General features: G+C 45.0%; 1 protein-coding gene across 1 annotated transcript in view; it reads right to left on the reverse strand.

Annotated features, from left to right (window-relative positions):
• The window catches only part of LOC128894377 (microtubule-associated protein futsch), a 37,957-nt gene that overhangs the window by 10,382 nt on the left and 7,405 nt on the right, over positions 1-20,170 (reverse strand). Inside the window, exons 3-8 of the mRNA XM_054156070.1 lie at positions 11,558-11,656; positions 11,231-11,403; positions 10,029-10,186; positions 9,541-9,952; positions 8,020-9,345; positions 5-7,280 (exon numbers count right to left, since the gene is read on the reverse strand). Of these exons, the coding sequence (XP_054012045.1) occupies positions 5-7,280; positions 8,020-9,345; positions 9,541-9,952; positions 10,029-10,186; positions 11,231-11,403; positions 11,558-11,656 (9,444 nt within the window). The remainder of the gene's footprint in view (positions 1-4; positions 7,281-8,019; positions 9,346-9,540; positions 9,953-10,028; positions 10,187-11,230; positions 11,404-11,557; positions 11,657-20,170) is intronic.

Genomic DNA, 20,170 nt, shown 5'->3' on the forward strand with positions numbered 1-20,170 from the left:
GATTTTTCATCGACGTCCTTCAAATCAGGCTTCTCACTAGCGACGCTCGGCGTTTTCGATCGGTCTGCTTCTTTCAATTCTCCAGTAACGCTAGGCGACCTAGATTTCTCAATCGACTTTTCAATATCTTTTTCATCGATGTCCTTCAGATCAGGCTTTTCTCCAGCGATGCTAGGCGATCTGGATTTTTCGACATCCTTCGAATCAGTTATTTCTCCAGCAATGCTCGGTGACTTGGATCGATCCGTCGTTTCTTTCGTGTCCCCAGGAACGCTTATTACACTAGGCGACCTAGATTTTTCTACCGTCACCTCGTGGACGTCCTTCGAATCGACTTTTTCGTCGGCGATACTGGGAGACTTGGAACGATCCTTCGCATCTTTGGATTCCTCGGGAGATTCCATTACACTAGGCGATCTAGACTTGTCTGTTTTCTCACCGATGTCTTTAACCTCGGGCTTTTCAGGCGTGGTACTGGGTGTCTTCGGAATCTCCGCTCCGGGTGATTTAGGCTCGTCTACCGTCTCGTCGACATCCTTAGACTCGGACTTCTCGCTAGGCGATCGTTCACGATCGGTTACTCCTTTAAGCTCCCCTGGAGCGCCGATCGCGCTAGGAGAGCTAACTTTATCGCTCTCCTTATCCTCATATTTCAAATCTAATAGTTCGCTAACGACGCTGGGAGATTTCGAACGATCCACGGTCTTAGGCTCGCCTGCGACACTCGCCACGCTAGGGGATCTCGATTTTTCAATCCCTTTTTCATCGAGATGTTTCGAGTCGATTACCTCGCCTGCAATGCTCGGCGATTTCGAATGGTCCGGAATTCCTTTGTCCTCCACGCCGGGACTCGCGCTAGCCGACCTGGACTTTTCTGTTCCTTTTTCGTCGACGTCCTTTAAATCGGAGAGTTCGCGGGCAATGCTTGGCGACTTTGATTTGTCAGATAACTCTTTCTCGCTCGGTGTTTTCGACCGATCAGCTACGTCCGCGGACTCGTCAGGCAAACCAGTAGTCAGACTGGGCGATCTAGATTTATCGTCTGCTTTCTCTTCGACGTCTCGCAGGTCCCGTTTCCCGCGAACGATTAACTTTTCGTCGTCGGTAACCGATTCCGTCGCGTCGATCAATCGCTCAATATCCGTGACGTCGATTTTTTCTCCGGCGATGCTCGGAGACTTCGAACCGTCGGCCATCGTCAAGCTAGGCGATCTGGATTTCTCCAATTCTTTCTCTACAGCGCCTTTCAGATCCTTTGTCTCTTTCACGTCGCTGGCCACACTCGCTACGCTAGGCGATCGAGACTTATCAACCGCTTTATCGTCCGCCTTATCATCAATATCCTTTAAATCGGGTTTCTCGGTAGTAACGCTCGAGGCTTTGGAATCGACCGGAATGCTCGCTACGCTGGGCGATCTCGATTTATCCGGTGCCTGCGTGACGTCTCCGAGGTCTTTCTCGCTCGCGATGCTCGACGATTTCGAGCGATCCGACTCCTTGGAATCGATCGGAACGCTGGGCGATCGCGATTTGTCAATCGCCTTTTCGTCGACGTCTTTCAAATCGGCTTTCTCCCCGGCGATACTCGGGGATTTCGAAGCGTGCACCGAGTCCTTGACCTCTTCGTGGACGCTCGTTATACTGAGTGATCGCGATTTGTCTGCGACGGTCGGTGAGTCGACTTTATCGACCGATTCCTTTTCGACGCTAGGTGGCCGCGAGCCTTCGGTCGGTTTCTCCCGATCGGATTCTTCTTCACCCGCAGGCAATTCTACAGATTTCTTCTCCTCTATTTTATCATCAGAAGGACTGGGTGACTTAGACCTAGCCACGGATTTCTTGTCTTCTGTAGTGTCGATACTAGGACGCTTCGCGATCTCACCCGTTTCCTTCTCCTCTTTCGTCGGTAACTCCGGAGTCTTCTCGCGTGACTTACCTTCGATCTCTTTTTCCTGTTCTTTATCGCTCGGAGATTTAATCTTCCCCGTATCCTCGACAGCAATTTCTTTCATTTCAGTCGTTATCGTTTCTTTTTCCTGTTCTTTATCGCTCGGGGATTCAATCTTACCCGTGTCTTTCACGGTAGTTTCTTTTATTTCAGTCGGTATCACTTCTTTATCGAGTTTCGCCGCGACGGAGGTTTTCGGAAGGTCCTTCTCTGTCGGCGACTTCGCGAGAATAGTTTCGGCCGGCGAAACGTCTCCCGAGTGAGCCGAGTCGGGGGACTTGGACGCCGTTATCGATTCCAGGGCTGTCTGGGAAGTTTCCGCGTCGGTAAACGCGTCTAGAGGTGCCTCCTTTACCGACGTTTTAGCAGGCATTTCGCTAGGAGGTTCGACTCGGTCCGCTTGTTGCGGGGACTTTGGCGCTTCTGGAGAAGCTTCCTTCGACTTGCCAGCGGCCATCTTCTCGAGACTATCTTCGAGATCCTGGGAATCGCGCCTGTCTATCGGCGACTTGTCCAAGCTGTCCTCGGGCGTAACTTTCCCGACATCCTTTATTCCGGGTGCGGATTTCTCGGAGATGCTATCCTTCTCCGGACTACTTATGCCGGAATGCAACGAGTCTTTGTCTAGAAGCAAGGAATCCTTATCAGGCGTCGACTTTATAGACGCGTCTTTGAGGGAATCGTCGGGTGTAAGCGTCTTGGTGAACGTGATACTTCCGGTTGGGCAAATTTCCGTCTCGTGGCCGCCGTCCTCGCTGCTCGCTGTGACCAACATTCGTCGCACGGATCCCGTGTCCTCCTCCATCCTCGGCGCCACTTCGACGATGACCGACACTTCCTTGGAAGATTCCGTACCTTTTTCTTCTCGAACAGAGACTGCCTCTTTCGAATCCTTCTCGTCGGCTGTCTTATCTTCCTCTTCCTTCTCTCGGTCCTCTTTCTCGGGGTGACCGATTAATTCTGGTTTCGGTTCGGCTGGCCTCCCCGTAGCATCCGCTAGTTTCACTTCCGGTTTCGTCGGTGCTTCCTCTTTAGGCTTCTCCTCTTTTGCTTCTTCCTTAGATTTCTCTTCTACGACTCCAGCGACCTCAGCTTTATCTACTTTCTCAGGGGACGTTGGTTTAACATCCGACGGTTTCTCTTTCGCTTCTTCGAGCACTTTCGTAATCTGTTCCACGGATTCTTTTCTCGTCGCGGCGATTTCAGCGACCGCGGAAGGTTTCGCGTCCGGTACTGCGTGCTTTTCGATAGCGTCCATCAATCTAGACGCGTCCGTTCCCAAGACGTTTCTGTCTTCGATGGCTTCTTCCGCGTACTCGTTCTCCTTGTTTTCATCCCAATCCGGGGAGGCGCCTCGCGACGCTCTTTGGGAAGAGGACATTGTCACGTCGTGTACTTTGTATTCTTGCTCGACAGCCTCGAAATCATCGGTGACGTCTTTCTCGTGTTCCTTTCCGGTGCCTCGTTTCGCTTCTTCCGCTTTATCGACAGCCGCTTTCTTCTTAGCGTCGATCGTTTCTTTCGAAACCTTTCTACTAATTGTGACAAAGCCGTCCTCTTCGACGTCCTCTTCGACGTCCTCTTCGATGTCCTCTTCTTCTGGATGCTCTTCGGGTTCTGCCGCTTCGGGTAATTTCTCCTCCATTTTCTTGGAGTCCACTTTCGACACCGTTTCCTCTCGTTTATCCTCCACTAGCCCCGACTCGGCTTCGAATATCCCGTCCGTAGGTACGTACATGTGCTTCTTGAGAATAATTTCTTGAATAATTCGAATAATAATCGTTTTCGGAACCATCATTCTAACGGAGATCTCCTCGACTATTCGAATGGTGATGCGCTTTCCTTTGGTCACGTATTCATTAATGATATACTCCTCCAGTTCCGTTCGCAGCTGAGGCGTAATGGATTCCTCGACTTTAAATATCTCCACATTATCGACGACGTCCTCTCGGGACAGCCCTTTCCTCACAATAATCTCTTCGATGATGTAAATAACGCGCTCCCTCGGGACGCGCTTGACCGTCGTGATGTACTCGATGATTTCGATGGTGATCTTCTTTCTTTTCGTAACGAGTTCCTCGATGATCTCTTCCACCACGCGGTCCACTCTGTCCACGATGGCTTTTATCTCAGCGGACAGCTCGGCAGCGGGTTCTTTGCTCTCGTAGAGTTTATCGGTTACAAATTTCGGCGACGTCGGCGTGGAGCCGGGCGAAACCGTCACGATTTCCGCCTTCGCCGGCGCGATCTTCTGATCGAAGCCTATGGGCTCCTCTGTTCCTTCCGGGATCTTCTCCTCGTCAGACAACGGCGTCTTCGCGACTTCCTTCACGCACACGTCCTCCAATCCAGCCTTCATCACGTCAACCTCCTTCGAAGGCTCCTCCGCTGGCTTCAATTTACAGACCGGATCTTCTTTCAACAGTTCCGCGCAGATGTCCTTTACATCGCGATCGTCCTTCGGGGATGCGATCGGAGACGCCATCGGAGACGCTTCGGTCTTTTTGGTCACTTTCACGCAAGGCTCCTCGTGCACTCGCATCGCGTCGGGTTTGTAGGCCGGGATCGGAATCGGGACGGACGCCGCGGTTCCTTCGATGAGCTCCTCGACTTCTTCTTGCTGGGGGAACTCCTCGGTGATGCCGACTTTGGTCGGCATTACGGCGACCTTCTCGTCGCGCTTCGCGTCCTCGAGAACTGGGGACTTTGCGATCGGTACCGCTTCCTTTCGCTCGACCGGTGCCTCGCCGAACAGTGCCTTGTGCGAAAGGAAATCGTCCTCTTTCAAAACTTCGGCGACTTTCTTCACGATCTCCGTCACGTCTTTAGGTTTGTCTATATCGATGCCAACCGTTCCCGCGAGGACCTCACCCACGTCGCGCACTGCCTCTTTAAAATCTCTCACGGCGCCGGTGACTTCCTCTTCTTCTTCTTCCTCGTAATCCGCTTCGATGTCCTCGTCCCTCTGAACATCGAACTTCGCTCTCTCCGTTTCTTTAGTGACCGGGGAGGTAGTCTCGCTTTGCGGCTGCATCTCTTCTAATTTCTCGACCACGCCGTCGAGGGTGTCCCTGACGACGTCCTTGACGGGTGCCGCACCACGAGATGCCCCGGCGAGCTCGTCTTCTAAGGACTCGAGGGAATCTCTGGAACCTTCCTTGGTCCTCTTCGAGGGTTTCTTTGAAACTTGAGAGGTGTCTCCCTTTTCTTCCTTTGTGTCCTTTTTAACCTCTTCTTCTTTAGTCGGAACATCGTCCTTCGTCACCGGCTCTTCTTTTTTCTCAAGCTCCGCTGGTACAGTCTCAGCCTTGGCAGCGGGCTCTGCTTTATCGACCGGTTTATCGACCGGTTTATCGACCGGTTTATCGACTGATGTAACTTTATCGACGATATCAACCACCGCATCTTTAACAATTCCCGTCGCGGCAGGCACTCCCGCTTCCTTGATCTCGCTCTGCAGGAACGCAACGGTTTCTTTGATATCAACAGACTTCACGTCGCTAACCTTTCGCTGTATTTCACCGGGAGTTTCCATTTTCTCGCTAGGCTTGACCACTTTCGGGAACATTTTGTCCATGTCGACGTCCTCGAGGAGAGTTTTCTCGTGCGGCTTCGCCTCCTTCGGCGAGCTAGACTTGGAAGACGACTTGTCGTCGGCGTCCTTCTCCGGGTCCTTCTTCGACTTCTTGGTCAGCTTGTCTATACCCTTCTCGAATTTATCTGCGACCTTGCCGAAGAAGCTGAACACGCCTTTTTGTTCTTTGATCGGAGGTGTCGGTGGTTCTTTGGCTTGCGGCGTAGGTTTCTCGTCCTTGTCCTTCTCGAAGTCCTCCATTCTGTATAATTTCGGGTCCACCTCTTCGTGGACGGGTAAATCGGCGACCTCGTCCGGAGTTTTCACGATGTCGCGCTGCAAGCCCTGAACGGCTTGCCGGACTTCGAAAATGGGTACGTCGGGTTTCGCGACGGCGGGAGGGGAAACTCGCGGGGCGACGACGTCGACGGGAGCGACGCCGACGTCGGCGGGAGCCTCTTCTTTGATTTTCGCCGGTGGCACGTCTTTCTCCTTAACATCCTCGATTATGTGTTTCTCATCGATGTCCTCCTTGATCTCGTCGAGAGGTATTCGCTCATCTTCCGGAAGCGTCGGCGCCGTCGTCGTGGCGCCGGATTCTATCGTCGAGATTCGTTCCTGCGATTCCTCCAACTTCTGAGAAGGTACTTGCTCCTTTTGGTCGACTTCTGGCTTCAGATCGGTGTCCGTGGTTTTCTTCTCGGAGGAATCCAGCTTGTCCGGACTCAAGCTAGACGGTTCTTTTGTGATGTCTTCGCTGTCCTTTTTACCGGAGTCATCCTTCTCTTCGGGCTTCGGCGTGCTCTCCGCTGGGGATACGACTGTTTCTTTCGTTTCTTCTTCTAATTTTTCTCGTTGATCCGGTGAGGTTATTTCTGGCGATGGCTCCTTCTCGATCTTCGATACCATTTCCGCTTTGAGGTCTATGGACGTCCTTTTCTCCGCGCTTTCGTCCTTTTCTTTCTCCTCGATCTCTTCTTCTTCCTCGCCTTCTTCTTCCTCTTCTTCCTCCTCCTCTTCCTCTTCCTCACCTTCATCGAGAGCTTTTTCCTTCGCCAGTTCCGCGTCCTTCAGTATCTTCGCCTTCTCGGATTCCGCCTCGTCGAGAACGTGCTTCTGCTCGCCCTCGCCGCTCTGAACTGAATCCTCCGTGTAAACCTCTTCCTTCTCGACGATCAGGTACTCGTCCTCTTCGGTCAGCTCCTGGCTTCCCTTTCTCAAACTATCCTTCTTTGGCGCGTCCTCGATCTCGGCGGTCACGTCCTCCTCCGTGATGTCCTCCTCTTTCTTGTCGGTCACTTCCGCGGTGATCTCGTCGTCGCCCTCGAAGCGATCGTCTTTTCTCGTTTCCTCTATCCTCTCCGCTTTCTGAAGTACAGCCTCGATCTCTTCGACGACCTCTCGCTCTTCCTTCAGGTCAGCGAGAACTTTGCTCTCGATGGAATCCAACGAAATGTCCTCCGACTTCTCGATCAGGCTCTTGTCGGCGAGCCTTGCTGCTTCGGCCTCCGCGGCAGCGGCGGCGGCCGCCGTTTCCGGTTCGATTCCGGACGGCGTGGACACCGTGGACGAGTCGGTGGTGCCCTTGTCGCCCTTCGCTTTGCGAATTACACCGTCCTTGTCGGATTTCACGGAAGTGGTCGGCGTGCTTCGCGTCGATTTCGCGGGACTGCCCGGCACGCGAGCTTTGCTAGGGCTGACAGGTTTACCTCGGCGAGCTATCGGCTTGCGGTCCATCAGTTTCGGCTTCGCCGACACCTGAAGTATGGAAATATTGAGAGTTAGATGAACGCTTCGCAAAGGATCCTGTTAGTAAATTAATAGTAAATTAATAGGTAATGACTGTAGTTTAACCTTATTTCGCTTTTTTGCACCTGTCATTTTACTCGTTTTGGCGTGGTGAATACGAATATCATTGTCGTTTTCGGTGAAAAGTACAAAGTTTCAAGATATTTGGATAAAACTGTCTTAGTAATACGTATAATTTTGCGGCGACCGGATTTAAATATCGTAAGCTAACCGGATTTAAATGAAACCTAACCTAATCTAATATATTGATAGTGTTCACTTCTAATTGAGTTTTAATAGACTACGCCCCCAAAATGCACCCAATGCACACAATTTTACGACGGCCGGATTTAAATATAGAACCTAGGACGTATCAGAAAGAGCACATTAGACACTATATTCTTTTTATATTTGAGTTGAATATATTATACTGTGTATCTATATCGAGGATTATGTTGTAACCTGCTGCATCATGGTATGAAGCTTTGTGTAACGTTGGATGAAATATTATGTCGTTAGCAGGATTATGCTCTATTTCGACGGAAATTCAGAATTTGCGCCAAAAACGAAAATGGTATTCGTATTCCCCATACTTTCATATGTCTATGGTATTCACCACATCAAAACGAGCAGAATAAAGTATGACAGGTGTCAAAAGCTCAGAGTGGTGGCGTTAAACTGCAATTCAGCCAATTCCTCGTATCGTTACCTTAACCGCGGCGACTGCCGTCTCTTTTATTCCGGATTTCTCGATGTTCTTCTGTTCCACGACCTTCCTATTGTTCGCATCTTTCGCGCTCTTCGCCGGCGGTGGCGCTGTCGTGGTCTTGAGGCCTGTGGACGGCTTCCTCGGCACGCTCACTTTCGATATCTCCGTCTTGGTCGCGACTCCGTTCACGGTTTTCTTCGGCGTGGTCGGCGACGACTTCACGAGACCGGTGTCCTTCCTGTCCGTCGACTGTTTCGGCTTCTTGTCGGATGGTTTCGGTTTAAGCGTCGCCTCGGTTTTACCGATCTTAACCCCCACTTTCGCTTCCTTCGACTCTTTCTTCTTCGACTCGCTCTTTATCTTCGGCGGGAGCTTCTCCGACTCCGATTTCGTCGTTGGTTCCTTTCTAACGCCATCCTCCTCGCGTTTCTCGCCTTTCTCGTCCATCTTGTCCGGCTTCTCCGTCTGCTTCTCCGCTGCATGTTTCTCCAATTTCCCGGCGTCTCTCCTAGGAACCTCCTTCTTGACCTCCCTCAATTCCTTCTCGATTTTCTTGCTCTCCTTCGCTTCCTTTCCCTCCACTTCGATCTTTCTGTTCTCCGCAGCCTTCTTGGCTTTCACCTCGATCTTAGCCGGCTGCGGTTTGGTAGGTATGATCGGCGCGCTCTGCATTATGCTTTTCGGATGCGAGTCGTCGCCACCTTTCACTGCCTTCACGTCGGCCGCGTCTTTCTTCTCCTTCTTCGCGTCCGACAGCTTCTTCGTCGGCTCCTTGTCGATCAGGCTCAACTTTTGCTTGGCCGGTTTGTCCCGCAGTGTCGCCAAGGACGTGGACGGGGAGAGGCTCTTCGCGGAACAGACCGGGTGCTTCAGGAACTCCAAGTGCTTCAGCCGTTCGAAACCTTCGAAGATCTTGTGCTGAGGCGTACTTCCGGGAAACAGGATCCTCGTAATGGTGTCCTCGGGGTTGGCCGGTTGCCACACCAAAAGAACGCATATCGAGACCAGGTTTTGTATTGGGAACGTTGGATTGTTCGAGTCCTTCTTGTGAGATCCCGCGAACAATTTCGAGTCGCACGAGTGCCATTTCGCTAGAAATTCTCTCACTTCGCGGCTGTCTTTGTTCGGGCTGAGAACGTACATGTCCAGGGTGCCGTGGCCCACTTTGTGGTACAAATTAATCGGATCGGGATCCCTGTAGCACGGATGCGCTCGCAGATTAATGTGCCGAAGATTCGCGACCATCTCCTGTCCTATGTCGGTGAGGTTCAGAATTAAGGGGTCGATGTCTTTGTCGCCGTCCGGTGAATTGGATTGCCTTCTCTCCTGTTGGAAGACAACGCAAAGTTAATTTAAGTTAGGTTAATTTAAGTTAGGCTGCTCTTTACTTTGGGGGACCAAAAATTATGAACAGTCAGTTGCATCTTAACATAATACAATAACTCGAAAGGTGACTATCGGTATAGGTTCAATTTGTTTGGGACTCGAAAGTCTCGTCCGACGCTTCGAGGGACTACTTACGACTAGATTGCAGAAGAAGTGGCCGATCTGAGGATAAACGTGCATCTCCTTCTTTTTACGAACAACGCTGACCATGCCTCCAACGTTGCTGTTATTTATTCTAGTGACTAAAACCGCGTCGAGGCGGTCCAAGTGCCTGGTGAAGTCCCAGAAACAAGCCTTTCTTGCAAAACCTCCGTCCACGAGCATATTAAAACCGTTTATGCCGAAAAGGGCGGCGTCCCCTTGTCCGCCCGGGAAGACGTATAACGTTGGATGACTGAATCGGATGTTGCCCACAACGTCGGATGGCTCCATGAGCTGATCCAGAGTTTGAGCGACGAGGTACTGCCCGATGTAGTTGGTGAAGCTCGCGATCGCCGGTACCCCGGCGGTGAGAACGTCATCGGGATTTACTCGGACTCTGCAGGACCTACGGCATAGAGAAAAATCCAAGAGTTTGCGCGAATAGGGCAGTCGTGGGATATTTGAAAACGAACGACGCGTACCTGGTGCAAACTTCTTTCGACAGCCGGTTTGTCGTCCAATCGCCAACACCCGCGCAATGAATGTCCACCGTAACGCTGTTCTCGTAAGCCCGAAGCACTCTCTGCACTTCGTGTTCGCTGAACGCGTCCAAAAAGTCGGCGATGCTGAAGGTTCCATCCTAGAGGAACGTTTCGGCACAATGGTCAATTGGAGTGATTACTCTCGGTCGAGAGTCGTTAGTTAATTACTTAATCTCGACGAACGGATCGCACCGTGTACGGTAAAGACTGGATAAGTGCAAGAAAATCGGGAAACATTGCAGTTAGAGTAATACATTACAGTATTACAATAAATTTTTTGTTGTAAAACTTTTACCATCGTATTTCTGGCATTTTTCTGATTGAAATGAGACAAAACACGATATAATTCGGACGATATTTACCACTCGGGACTGATCTTGTGCAACTAACGTGGACATCGTATATTCTTTGATGTTTGCCGATGCCTGTCAAACGTAGACAAGGACAGCGAATAAAAACCAAACCACCCCTTTCAAGGACCTCCCACATTTTTGGGACACCCTGTATAGTACATAATAAATTGTTACAAGTAAGTATGTTGACACGTACGTCGTGTTTGGACTCATTTTAATCAGAAGAATGCCAGGAATACGACGGTAAAAGTTTCACAACAAAAAAGTTAATAATAAGAAAGTTTCATTGTTGCATTACATTCGCTCCGTCCTCTTCTTTATTCGCTGTTCTTGTCTACGTTTGACAGGCATCGGCAAACATCAAAGAATATACAAACTCTACGATAACTGCACAAGGTCAGTCCCGAGCTTGTGCATCTAAAGAGACATTACTGTATCCAGTCGAGGTTTCTATTCTGTTTACGTTTGGCTCGAGTCGAGCGTCGAACGTAAAAAAGGACAGAGAGTGAAAAGGAAAGAGGTCCATTAGGATCATATTACACTGGTCGCTCGCCTTGCATCAAGGCCCCTCCCCTCCCAGTGGTGGGGATAGTCATCTTGCATTTATCGAGTCAATCCTGTCTCGCACTTATCCAATCTTTACTATTTTACATTTATCGCTGAATAAATTCGACGAACTGGGTAACATTAAATTAACGAACGATACACTTTATCAACGTCGTATCTATCATTTGTACGATGCATGCAACAATTAGAGAGTTTACGAAATAATACGAAAAGCGTGCGTACTTGCAGTATCCAGGAACCATTTCCACCGAAGGTATAGCCGGCGTGTATGATGTGTCGATGTTTCGTGAAACTCGCGAGAAGGTTGCGGATACATTGTAATAATGTGTTTGTTTGCGGGTGAATGAGAACTTCCGTAACAAGATTCTCGGTAGCGTATTGGATCAGTCGTTCGCCTGAAATTTCATTCGTCTCGTCGAATAAAACAACACGAGCACGTACGTCACGTTGCTTGACCGCATCGCGAATATAAAGGATATAAAAATATAATAATTCAGACTGACTAGCCGACGATCGATTGCTACGAAAATATTATACAAGTGTCAATACCGTTCCGAGCTTCTTCTCCTTCCGGTGCTTGCGCCACCAGCGCCAGCAACTCTTTTTCTAAATCTACGTGGCAACTGTCTTTGTCCCATGACAGGAAACCTGAAACACAAATACAAACGAACGTTGTAGCAATTATCCAGATACGGTTTGGGGTGTAACGTTGACAATTAGAGGGAACTGTTTTCGTTTACTGTGCGGAAGAAGTGGGGGTTACAGTGGGAGGAGTTACAGTTACTCCCGCCCCTCTATACTACTTGGCGTCGATCTTCGGGGGCCAAACGTCCAAACAATGGAACCTAATCCGGGTCCGTATATCAGTGTGACACTACTAATGCAACGACAAAACTTTTTTTTTTTTTTTTTTACTTTTTGGAAGTGAAAATTGGACCGTCGTATTTGTGTTTCTTTTCTGAGTAAAATGATATAATTTAATACATGTTTGCGTATTTTTCAGGCAAGAGGAAACAAATCGTTATCATTTTTAAAATAAACAAATAACCAAGGAAATTATATCACGTTTGGTGGTTTGGATATCATTTTTAAAATAAAATAAACAAATAAATTATATCATGTTTGGTGTCATTTTAAGAAGTCAAAAATAAAAAATCTTTTGTCGTTGCGTTAGTAGTGTCTCACCGACATGGCCCTTTGATTTCTGCCGCACTCGGAGACGCTCGGTTCTCCCTTTCTTTCTTTCGTTGCCTCTCTTTCAAAATGGCGGATACTTCGCGTACAATTTTACGTTCTTCTACGCGGTAATTCGTCGCTTTCGGTCCCGAGTTTCAGCGAATTACGGAGAATGTAATCGTCTTTCCATATCCCGGTAATCGTTGAACGATGATGCCAACTGAACGGAACAAAGTAGTGGGTCATAACTACGTATAAGCTACCCAAGAGACTGCACTACTCTGGCTTCGTAAAGCGAGGACTGCTCAGGGTCGAGTAACGTAAGGTTAAGGTTAAGAAGGCCAGAACTGCTTGAAGTCCGTCTTACATCCCGACTGACCAGGAAAGCGAATTACACATCGGTCTGGCGCATAATCGAAAACGCTCTTATAGTGATCGAATCTTTAAACAAAAGAACGTCAGTTGTTCGGAGAAGCAATACGGCATTCGGCATGTTACACGTCCAAGAGTTTTTCTTAAGGGTTAACACCACTCTAGAGGCTGAAAAAACATACCTTGAAAAAATATATACATGTCGAATTGAATAAGAAATCAATTATAAAGGAAAACGAAAGAAAACCCTTTGCACCCCTTCAGGGGTTGAATTTGTTTAAAATGCCGAAATACTTGTTTGATTAATTATATCAAGAAGAATTGAGATCAAGTTTCAAGCAGATCCAATAACAAATGAAATATTTCTCATACAAACGTTGCAACCCCTTTTTACTTCATCAGGGGTTGAATTTTTTTTAAAATACCGAAATAAGTGTTCGATTAATTACATAAAAGAGAATTAGAACCAAGTTTCAAGCAAATCCAATAACAAATACAATATTTCTCGTGCAAACGTTGCAACCCCTTTTTATCCCATCAGGGGTTGAATTTTTTTAAATGCCGAAATACGTGTTTAATTAATTATATCAAAAAGAAAAGAGATCAAGTTTCAAGCAAATCGGACCACAAATAAAATATTCCTTATACAAACTTTTTACTCCCTTTGTACCCCTTTAGGGGTTGAATTTCGAAATATCCTTTCTTATTCCTCGTATATATCTCTCCGTGCAAAATTTCAGCTTTCTAGGTTCAAGGTTTTAATCTGGGCGTTGATACGTCAGTGAGTCGGGGCTTTCATTCTTATACCATACATATAAATCAGCATTCCATAAAGAATGGCGAGGAAATCTGGTCGCTGAATAAAACATCGACGATCGAAAAGCAAAATGAATTTCTTGGTACCGATAAGGGAATGACAGAGTTCGTTTCATGACGTCACGAATACCGCACCCCGTCGCGTAGTTCCGTAGTAGCCGTCAATCGATCGTCGCGTATCCTGCAACCACTCTATTCCCACCTATGCGACGTACCTTTCGCAGGACATTTTTACACGGTAGCATTTACTCAACGTACGAATACGTTTCGACGTAATTTCTCTGTTCCCCTTAAAAAGAATCTTTTGTTCGTCGAAGCGGCTGAAAAGCATCGAAACTCGAGTGTTCACGGCGTATTCGATACGCGTGATGTTCAAGGTAGCGTGATACAAAAAAAAAAAATGGCAAAGGAGAATCATCGATGCGCGTCGAAGCAGATAGGTACGCGTACATATGTACGACGGTTTCCTTGCGAACAATAGACGCCGCCGCCAGAATCGAAAAGAACGAGCGGCAATTAGATCGTTTCAGCTTCTCGTTCCAAAGTAAGGAATCGATGATGCGGCAAAATGGAACGGAGCTGGCTGCCAAGGCGGTACCGAGCGAATCTCGCGTAACTAGAACGATCGCTTCTCCACATCTTACGGAGAAGACTCTCTCTAACAATTTAACCCTTTATTTATTGAATTTCTCAAAAGTTTTTTAAATCCAGGCGTCCATCTTTGTCTTATATAATCTTATTGAGTTGTCTCTAACGAGCTTCCAAAAGAAAAAGAGCTTGTCCTGCCCAAGAAACCATTTCGAGCCCTAAATTTGTTGTAAAGTAAAAAAGAAATACAAACGCGAACATATATTACTAATGCATGTTTATCCAACGTGTGATTTTGTTTTTGCTAATATATTACTTGCTTTGGAAAAATTACAATTTTTTGCAATTTCTTTTTCGATGCTTTATTAATTTTGATTTAGTGAAAGAGCGCTCAGGACTTGCTATAGTAACTGGCTACATAAAGAAAAGTTTTAATACATTTAGAAATAACTCATTCAATGTGCAAGAGTACATTATTTCTTGAGTTTCTTTTTCTTGAGTTTCTTTAGTTCGGGGCTTCGGAATAAATACAATATTTAGATCCAATTAATTCAACAGACGACGTATACATCTTAACTGTGCAATGTCTCTGATAAGAGATGACAACGTCGACGACGGTTGGCAGCCACCATTACATATCGAAGTGCCTTGCAAGTTGTTTGTAAAAAAAATTCAACTTGTAGTGGATTAAATCAACAGATAAAGAAATATATAACAAAGATAAATAACAATTAACGAGTTACAACAGCTAGTTACATACAGTATACAACAATGTTCAACTAACAAATTTTGATAGCGTGTTTGACCAGGTTTGGCGCGGTTTGATAGCGATTCGAGTTGGTAAAAACGGGTTTCCGGTATCTAACGAGTGAAACTCTCTGCAGATAAAGCAGGTATCTTTAGCCTTCAAATAAAGATAATTTTAGTTATCTTTATCCCTCGAGTACATTTACTTCGAATACATTTTTTTATCCGACAGTCATCGAATAAAAATAAAGTTACGTATCTTTATTCGATTTTCTATTTAAATAATTTTGTTATCTAAATAATGCCCATCTCTGGTTTCCAGGGACGTTTTTCGTGTCGGCCGATTTGAGATTATTTAAAACGTTCAAGTCCCGCCAGTAAATAAAGGGTTGGACGATAGGAGGGAATTGGTACGCGTATTAAATCGTTTAAATGTACATATCGAGCCACACGACCAGCAAAAACCGTCTATGTCAAATTGATCGGAAGCCCTGACGGTGATACAAGAGAAGCCGTGCCACGTCGGGGATGAGAACGAGGGGGGACAGCAGTGGCAGCTGCAGCCTGCTACGACTTTTTAATGCCCGATGATCTCGGCGCGATTCTTTTTTTCTAGGAATATACGCGTACTCGCCGGTGCAAACGATATCGATAAAAATGGTGATGGTGCGACGCTACGTATACGTATATTTAACGTTATTACGTCTGTCGAGAAAGAGCGTGACCGACATAACTTTTGTTCGAATCCCGTTATCAAGTAAGCTGTCGATGCCGATGCATTACGTGGGGAGGAGCTTAGTCGACGACGCGTTATAGAATCAGTCCCAACTTTACGGACACTTTTTCAACAATTAACGCTAAACCTACCGACGTTCATTCGTAACTATTGATGAAACGTGGTGGAACAACCGGCTAGTCTTATAGACACTCCTTTCGAGGTGAATGCAAAAATATTTTACGTGGAAATGAATTGGATAATGCGTGACACAATCGTGTATCTATTTGTATAAAAACGGATGTTTGTATATTTATATATGATCGATAGACTTTGAAACTGTTTGACTGATCAACGTGAAACTTAGCACATATACAGAGTGAGTCACCTAACGTTACCGGCTTAAATATCTTTGTTGTTTTTAAAGATACGTTAAATATAAGGACAAAGTTGAATGGATCAGTGGTTCAATTTTTACAAAATTAAAACAAATTTTTAATTCCAGTTTGAGTCAGCTTTTGGTGGGGGACGGCAATATCGAATGCTGTTAACGTATACGTGTATACTGTCTACGTGGAAACACTGTCTGAGAGGGTTTGATGTATTTGTTTTGGTGGCCGGGAAGAGGGACGCTATTGCATACAGTTAAGGTGTATGCTATCTATACGAAAATACTGTCTGAGTAGGTTTTGGGATAGTACTTGGTGGGAGCGCTGATATTCAATAGTGTTACTGTATACATGTATACTGTCTATGTGAAAATACTGTCTGAGAAAGTTTGATGTATTTGTTTTGGGGATGGGGGAGGGGAAATATTGCATACAGTTAATGTGTAACACGAAAGTACTGTCTTAGTAGGTTTGGGCATATTTTTTTTTTGCGAAAGCTGACGGTGGAAATATTGATTACTGCTAATGTATATACTTCCTCCATGAAAATACTGTCTGAGTAAGTTTGGGATAGTATTTGGTGGAACCGGCGATATTAATAGTGTTAATTTTTCATCCCGATTGGTCAAGCCATCTCGGCGTAATTAGTGAACAAACATTAAAAAAAAGAAATATATATATATATATAAATGACGAATTGAGTAACCTCCTTCTTTTCGAAGTCGGTTAAGAATACATTCACGTGGTTGAACTGTCAGATTCTTCAAATACAAATATTGAGATTTCGAACTGAAATCTTACATTTGTCAAAATAAAATATTAGAAGAACTAGAATAAAAATAAATAGAATAGAATAGAATAAATACAAGAACAAGATACACGATTCACCCTGTATACGACACTGTCCTCGTTTAAAACAACAAATGCTTCCACTCCCAAATTTAAATTCAAGAGAATTATATTTCTGTTCAGCGGTTCAGGCGTGAGAAGGTAATAGTATGGATTTGAAATTATTCAAACGACTACAGTTTCCTGCGCGTCCTTCTATCGCGATGACAATCAACAAAGTTCAAGGGCAATCACTGCGCGTTGCCGGATTAAATTTAATGATTTATATATTCCATATAAGAAATGCATATAATACTACAGTTTGGAAACAGTCATTGGACCGGCCGTGGTAGCCACGAGAAAAGCGACTAAGATTCGCGCCCTTCCTCGGGTTCTCCACGAAAACGTTAAGGACAAAAACCGAAACGCACAATTCCCACCGATGCCTCGAATGCGTGCAGTACTTAAAAACAGCGTAGTTGAAGATACCGGGTTAAATATAGACAAAATCGTGGGCTTCTTCGTCGGAGCATTTACCCCTCCTATGGCGGCCCTTAGAGTCGCACCACGCGCACTCGTTTCCACCGCGTTTCTCGATTTGCATTGACTTCCTTTTTCCCCATTTCTTTTTTCTCCTCTATTTTTTCTCGCTCCGACGACGGATGCCCAGAACGTTAGGGGTTTGCCCAAACTATGTTTAGACTCGGTTTTCCGTCTTGCAACTTACTTCCTTACGGTTCCCGAAATTTCTGAATTTTCGTTCACCGTATTTTACGAACTACAAGACGCGCCTTTTTCTTCGAAAAATTGCTTCTAAAATTCGGGCGCGTCTTATACTCGAAATTAATATAAAAATGTCCAGTGTTCGATTTAAAATTCCCGTCAGATTTAAAAATGGCCATATAGAGACAATTTAATAATGAAAATGTTATTTCTTTCAAGAATTGCTTAAATTAATTTAATAATTAGTAATTTAAATTGATTAATTTATCTTTAAAAATTAAGGCGTGTCTTGTAGTCCGTAAAATATGGTAATCCTTTATTTAGTAGCGGGACTTACAAGGCTCGTCAATTTTCTCATGGTACTGTACTAATTAAACGCTTTGAAACCTATTGTGAATCTCAAGTCCACTTCTATTAAATTCGTTTTTTAATTGTTCAATGACAGCACAAGCTTTTTTTCTTTTCAGAGAAAAGAGACAATTCTATAAAATGATACAAGACCAAGATGGACGCCTACATTTAATAAACTTTTGAGAAATTCAGTAAGTAATTGGTTAAATTGTTTAAATTCGCGTCGCCATACTGATTTCGTCGATATCCCCGACGAAACGAGACCTATCGATTCGCGAAATCCCGAAAATGAAATGTTCCCCGGACGGTATCGTAAGTATCGTTATAACGGCACACACGAGTGCGCGACTAGTAGCTTTTGTTTCCTAATAGGGTCAAAAAGTTTCTTCGAAAAGTGCTGACATCGGTCACGATTGATCTAGCAAGGAAAGAAAACACTCGACCTCGAACGAGGTCGATGCTGAACCGTCGTTCTAATCTTTTCTAAACGTCACCGCAATACGACGACGTCTGTTCGATTACGTGTAATAAGTATTCGTACAGGAACCAACTGACAATAAAACTCCATATTTATTTTATTAATAAATTTTAGGGGGAAGAAATAATTAACCGGCATTCCTACATATTTAATTCTCATTATTCTCGTTTGTTTCATTTCTCAGTTATCCCCCCACTGTCTGCCATTTCTTATTTCTCTTGTCTGTAGTTTTGCCTGAGTAGCACCGGACCACGCATTCCTACATATTTTTAGAGTAGAATTTGCGTAAATTAAAGTTTATTATTTTTAATGTTAACCTCTTATTGTTGTTTGTTGAGTTTATAGTGCTTAGCTGAGGAGCTACTGACTATTCGCTCCCCTTATTTGCTATTGCACTTATCTTATTTCTTATTTTTTCGCCCTAGGCTTTTGCCGTACTTCATATTTGTATTAACCAACCCTAACCCAACCATAAAAAATCGGGACAGAACACGACTGGCATTCGAACCCAGACTCTCAGCGTGGCAGTTGACTCCGCTAAGCACTGCCCTACTGTCTGCCCTGTTAACCTCTTACTTCTTTTCTTATTAATTTCATTTTAAATTGGTTGTTGCACCTCTTGCACTGACAATAAAGGTATGCACACGTGAAATATTAACACGTTGACTGCCAGATTATGATACTCCTGAAAATTTCTACTGTGATTAAGTTTCGTCTCCAGACTACTGGAAACTACATAATCAAACATTTACCGTGGCATCTATTTTTACAACTGCATCGAAGTTTAAGAACTTCATTCGAATTTATTTTCTTTGACACTTAACATTCAGAATTAATTTTGTTCGTTTTTGAGTGAAAAGCACTGTCACCCATATATAGTTGACGTGGCGATCAACGTGTTAATTCAACGTGCTAGTTCGTCGTATAGTACGACGATTCGAAATCTACGAGGTTCGATTCGAGAGGTTCCGGAATACGATAGAATCCGTAGCGGCATCGTTACGACGACGCGACGCTTATACGATGAAGTTAGAAAGAAAACTGACGCACGAGAAATGATTTGATAACCGATATTTGAACATGCGATGCACGTTCTGGGTAGAATGGCATAGAGACACCGACCTAGCTCACCCGTAGCTATTTATATTTCCAACACAAGGGCGAAGACCCGATCCAAGGATTTGTCAAAGTTCTGACCAAAGTTGTAAGGAATATTTATTTCTTCCGCTTGGTTTCTTTGGCGACGATGCATTGAAAAATCGGACGTCGAACGGTCGGACGTGAACTATAATAATAAATATATACAGGGTGTTCGGGCTATTACTAGCCAGCGTTTTTCTCGTAAACGGTACATGTGACAAAAGAAATGAAAGGGGAACAATTTATATTGTTTTTTATGTGCAATGTAAGCAGGTATACAGATCTTTCGTATTTGTACTATTTTCTGAGAAATAAAAGTGACCTTCAGTTTTCTAAATGGAATGATATATTTTTTATACAAATATATGGTAGGGTATCGAGTTCTAAATAAAAAAGTATTGACCTTTATTATTAGCCCTATACCGACTAGGTAACGAGTAATTTCACTTCATTACTTGAAAATATTATTAATATCAAGATGGAGATTCATCCTTATCACAGATTTCCGAAGGACGGCGATGTTTACAGCCATGGCGCTCCTGACGAAGAGCTAGGTGATAGGGACGATGTTTTTCTTTATGAAAAATTCGTAGTACATACACTTGTTTGAATTTCCACCTTGATATTACGTTAAAAAAATTTCCAAGCAATACAATTTTAAAATTACTCGTTACCTATTAGGTTTAGGGATACTCTACCATACTTTTGTACAGAAAATATACTATTCCATTTAAAAAACTGAAGGCCTCATTTCTCAGAAAATGGTGCAAATACGAAAGATCTGTATACCTGCTTACATTGCGCATAAAAAACAATATAAATTGTTCCTCTTTCATTTC

This window comes from Hylaeus anthracinus, unplaced genomic scaffold (genome assembly GCF_026225885.1).
Source record: "Hylaeus anthracinus isolate JK02 unplaced genomic scaffold, UHH_iyHylAnth1.0_haploid 0, whole genome shotgun sequence".
NCBI classification, from domain to species: Eukaryota; Metazoa; Arthropoda; class Insecta; order Hymenoptera; family Colletidae; genus Hylaeus; species Hylaeus anthracinus.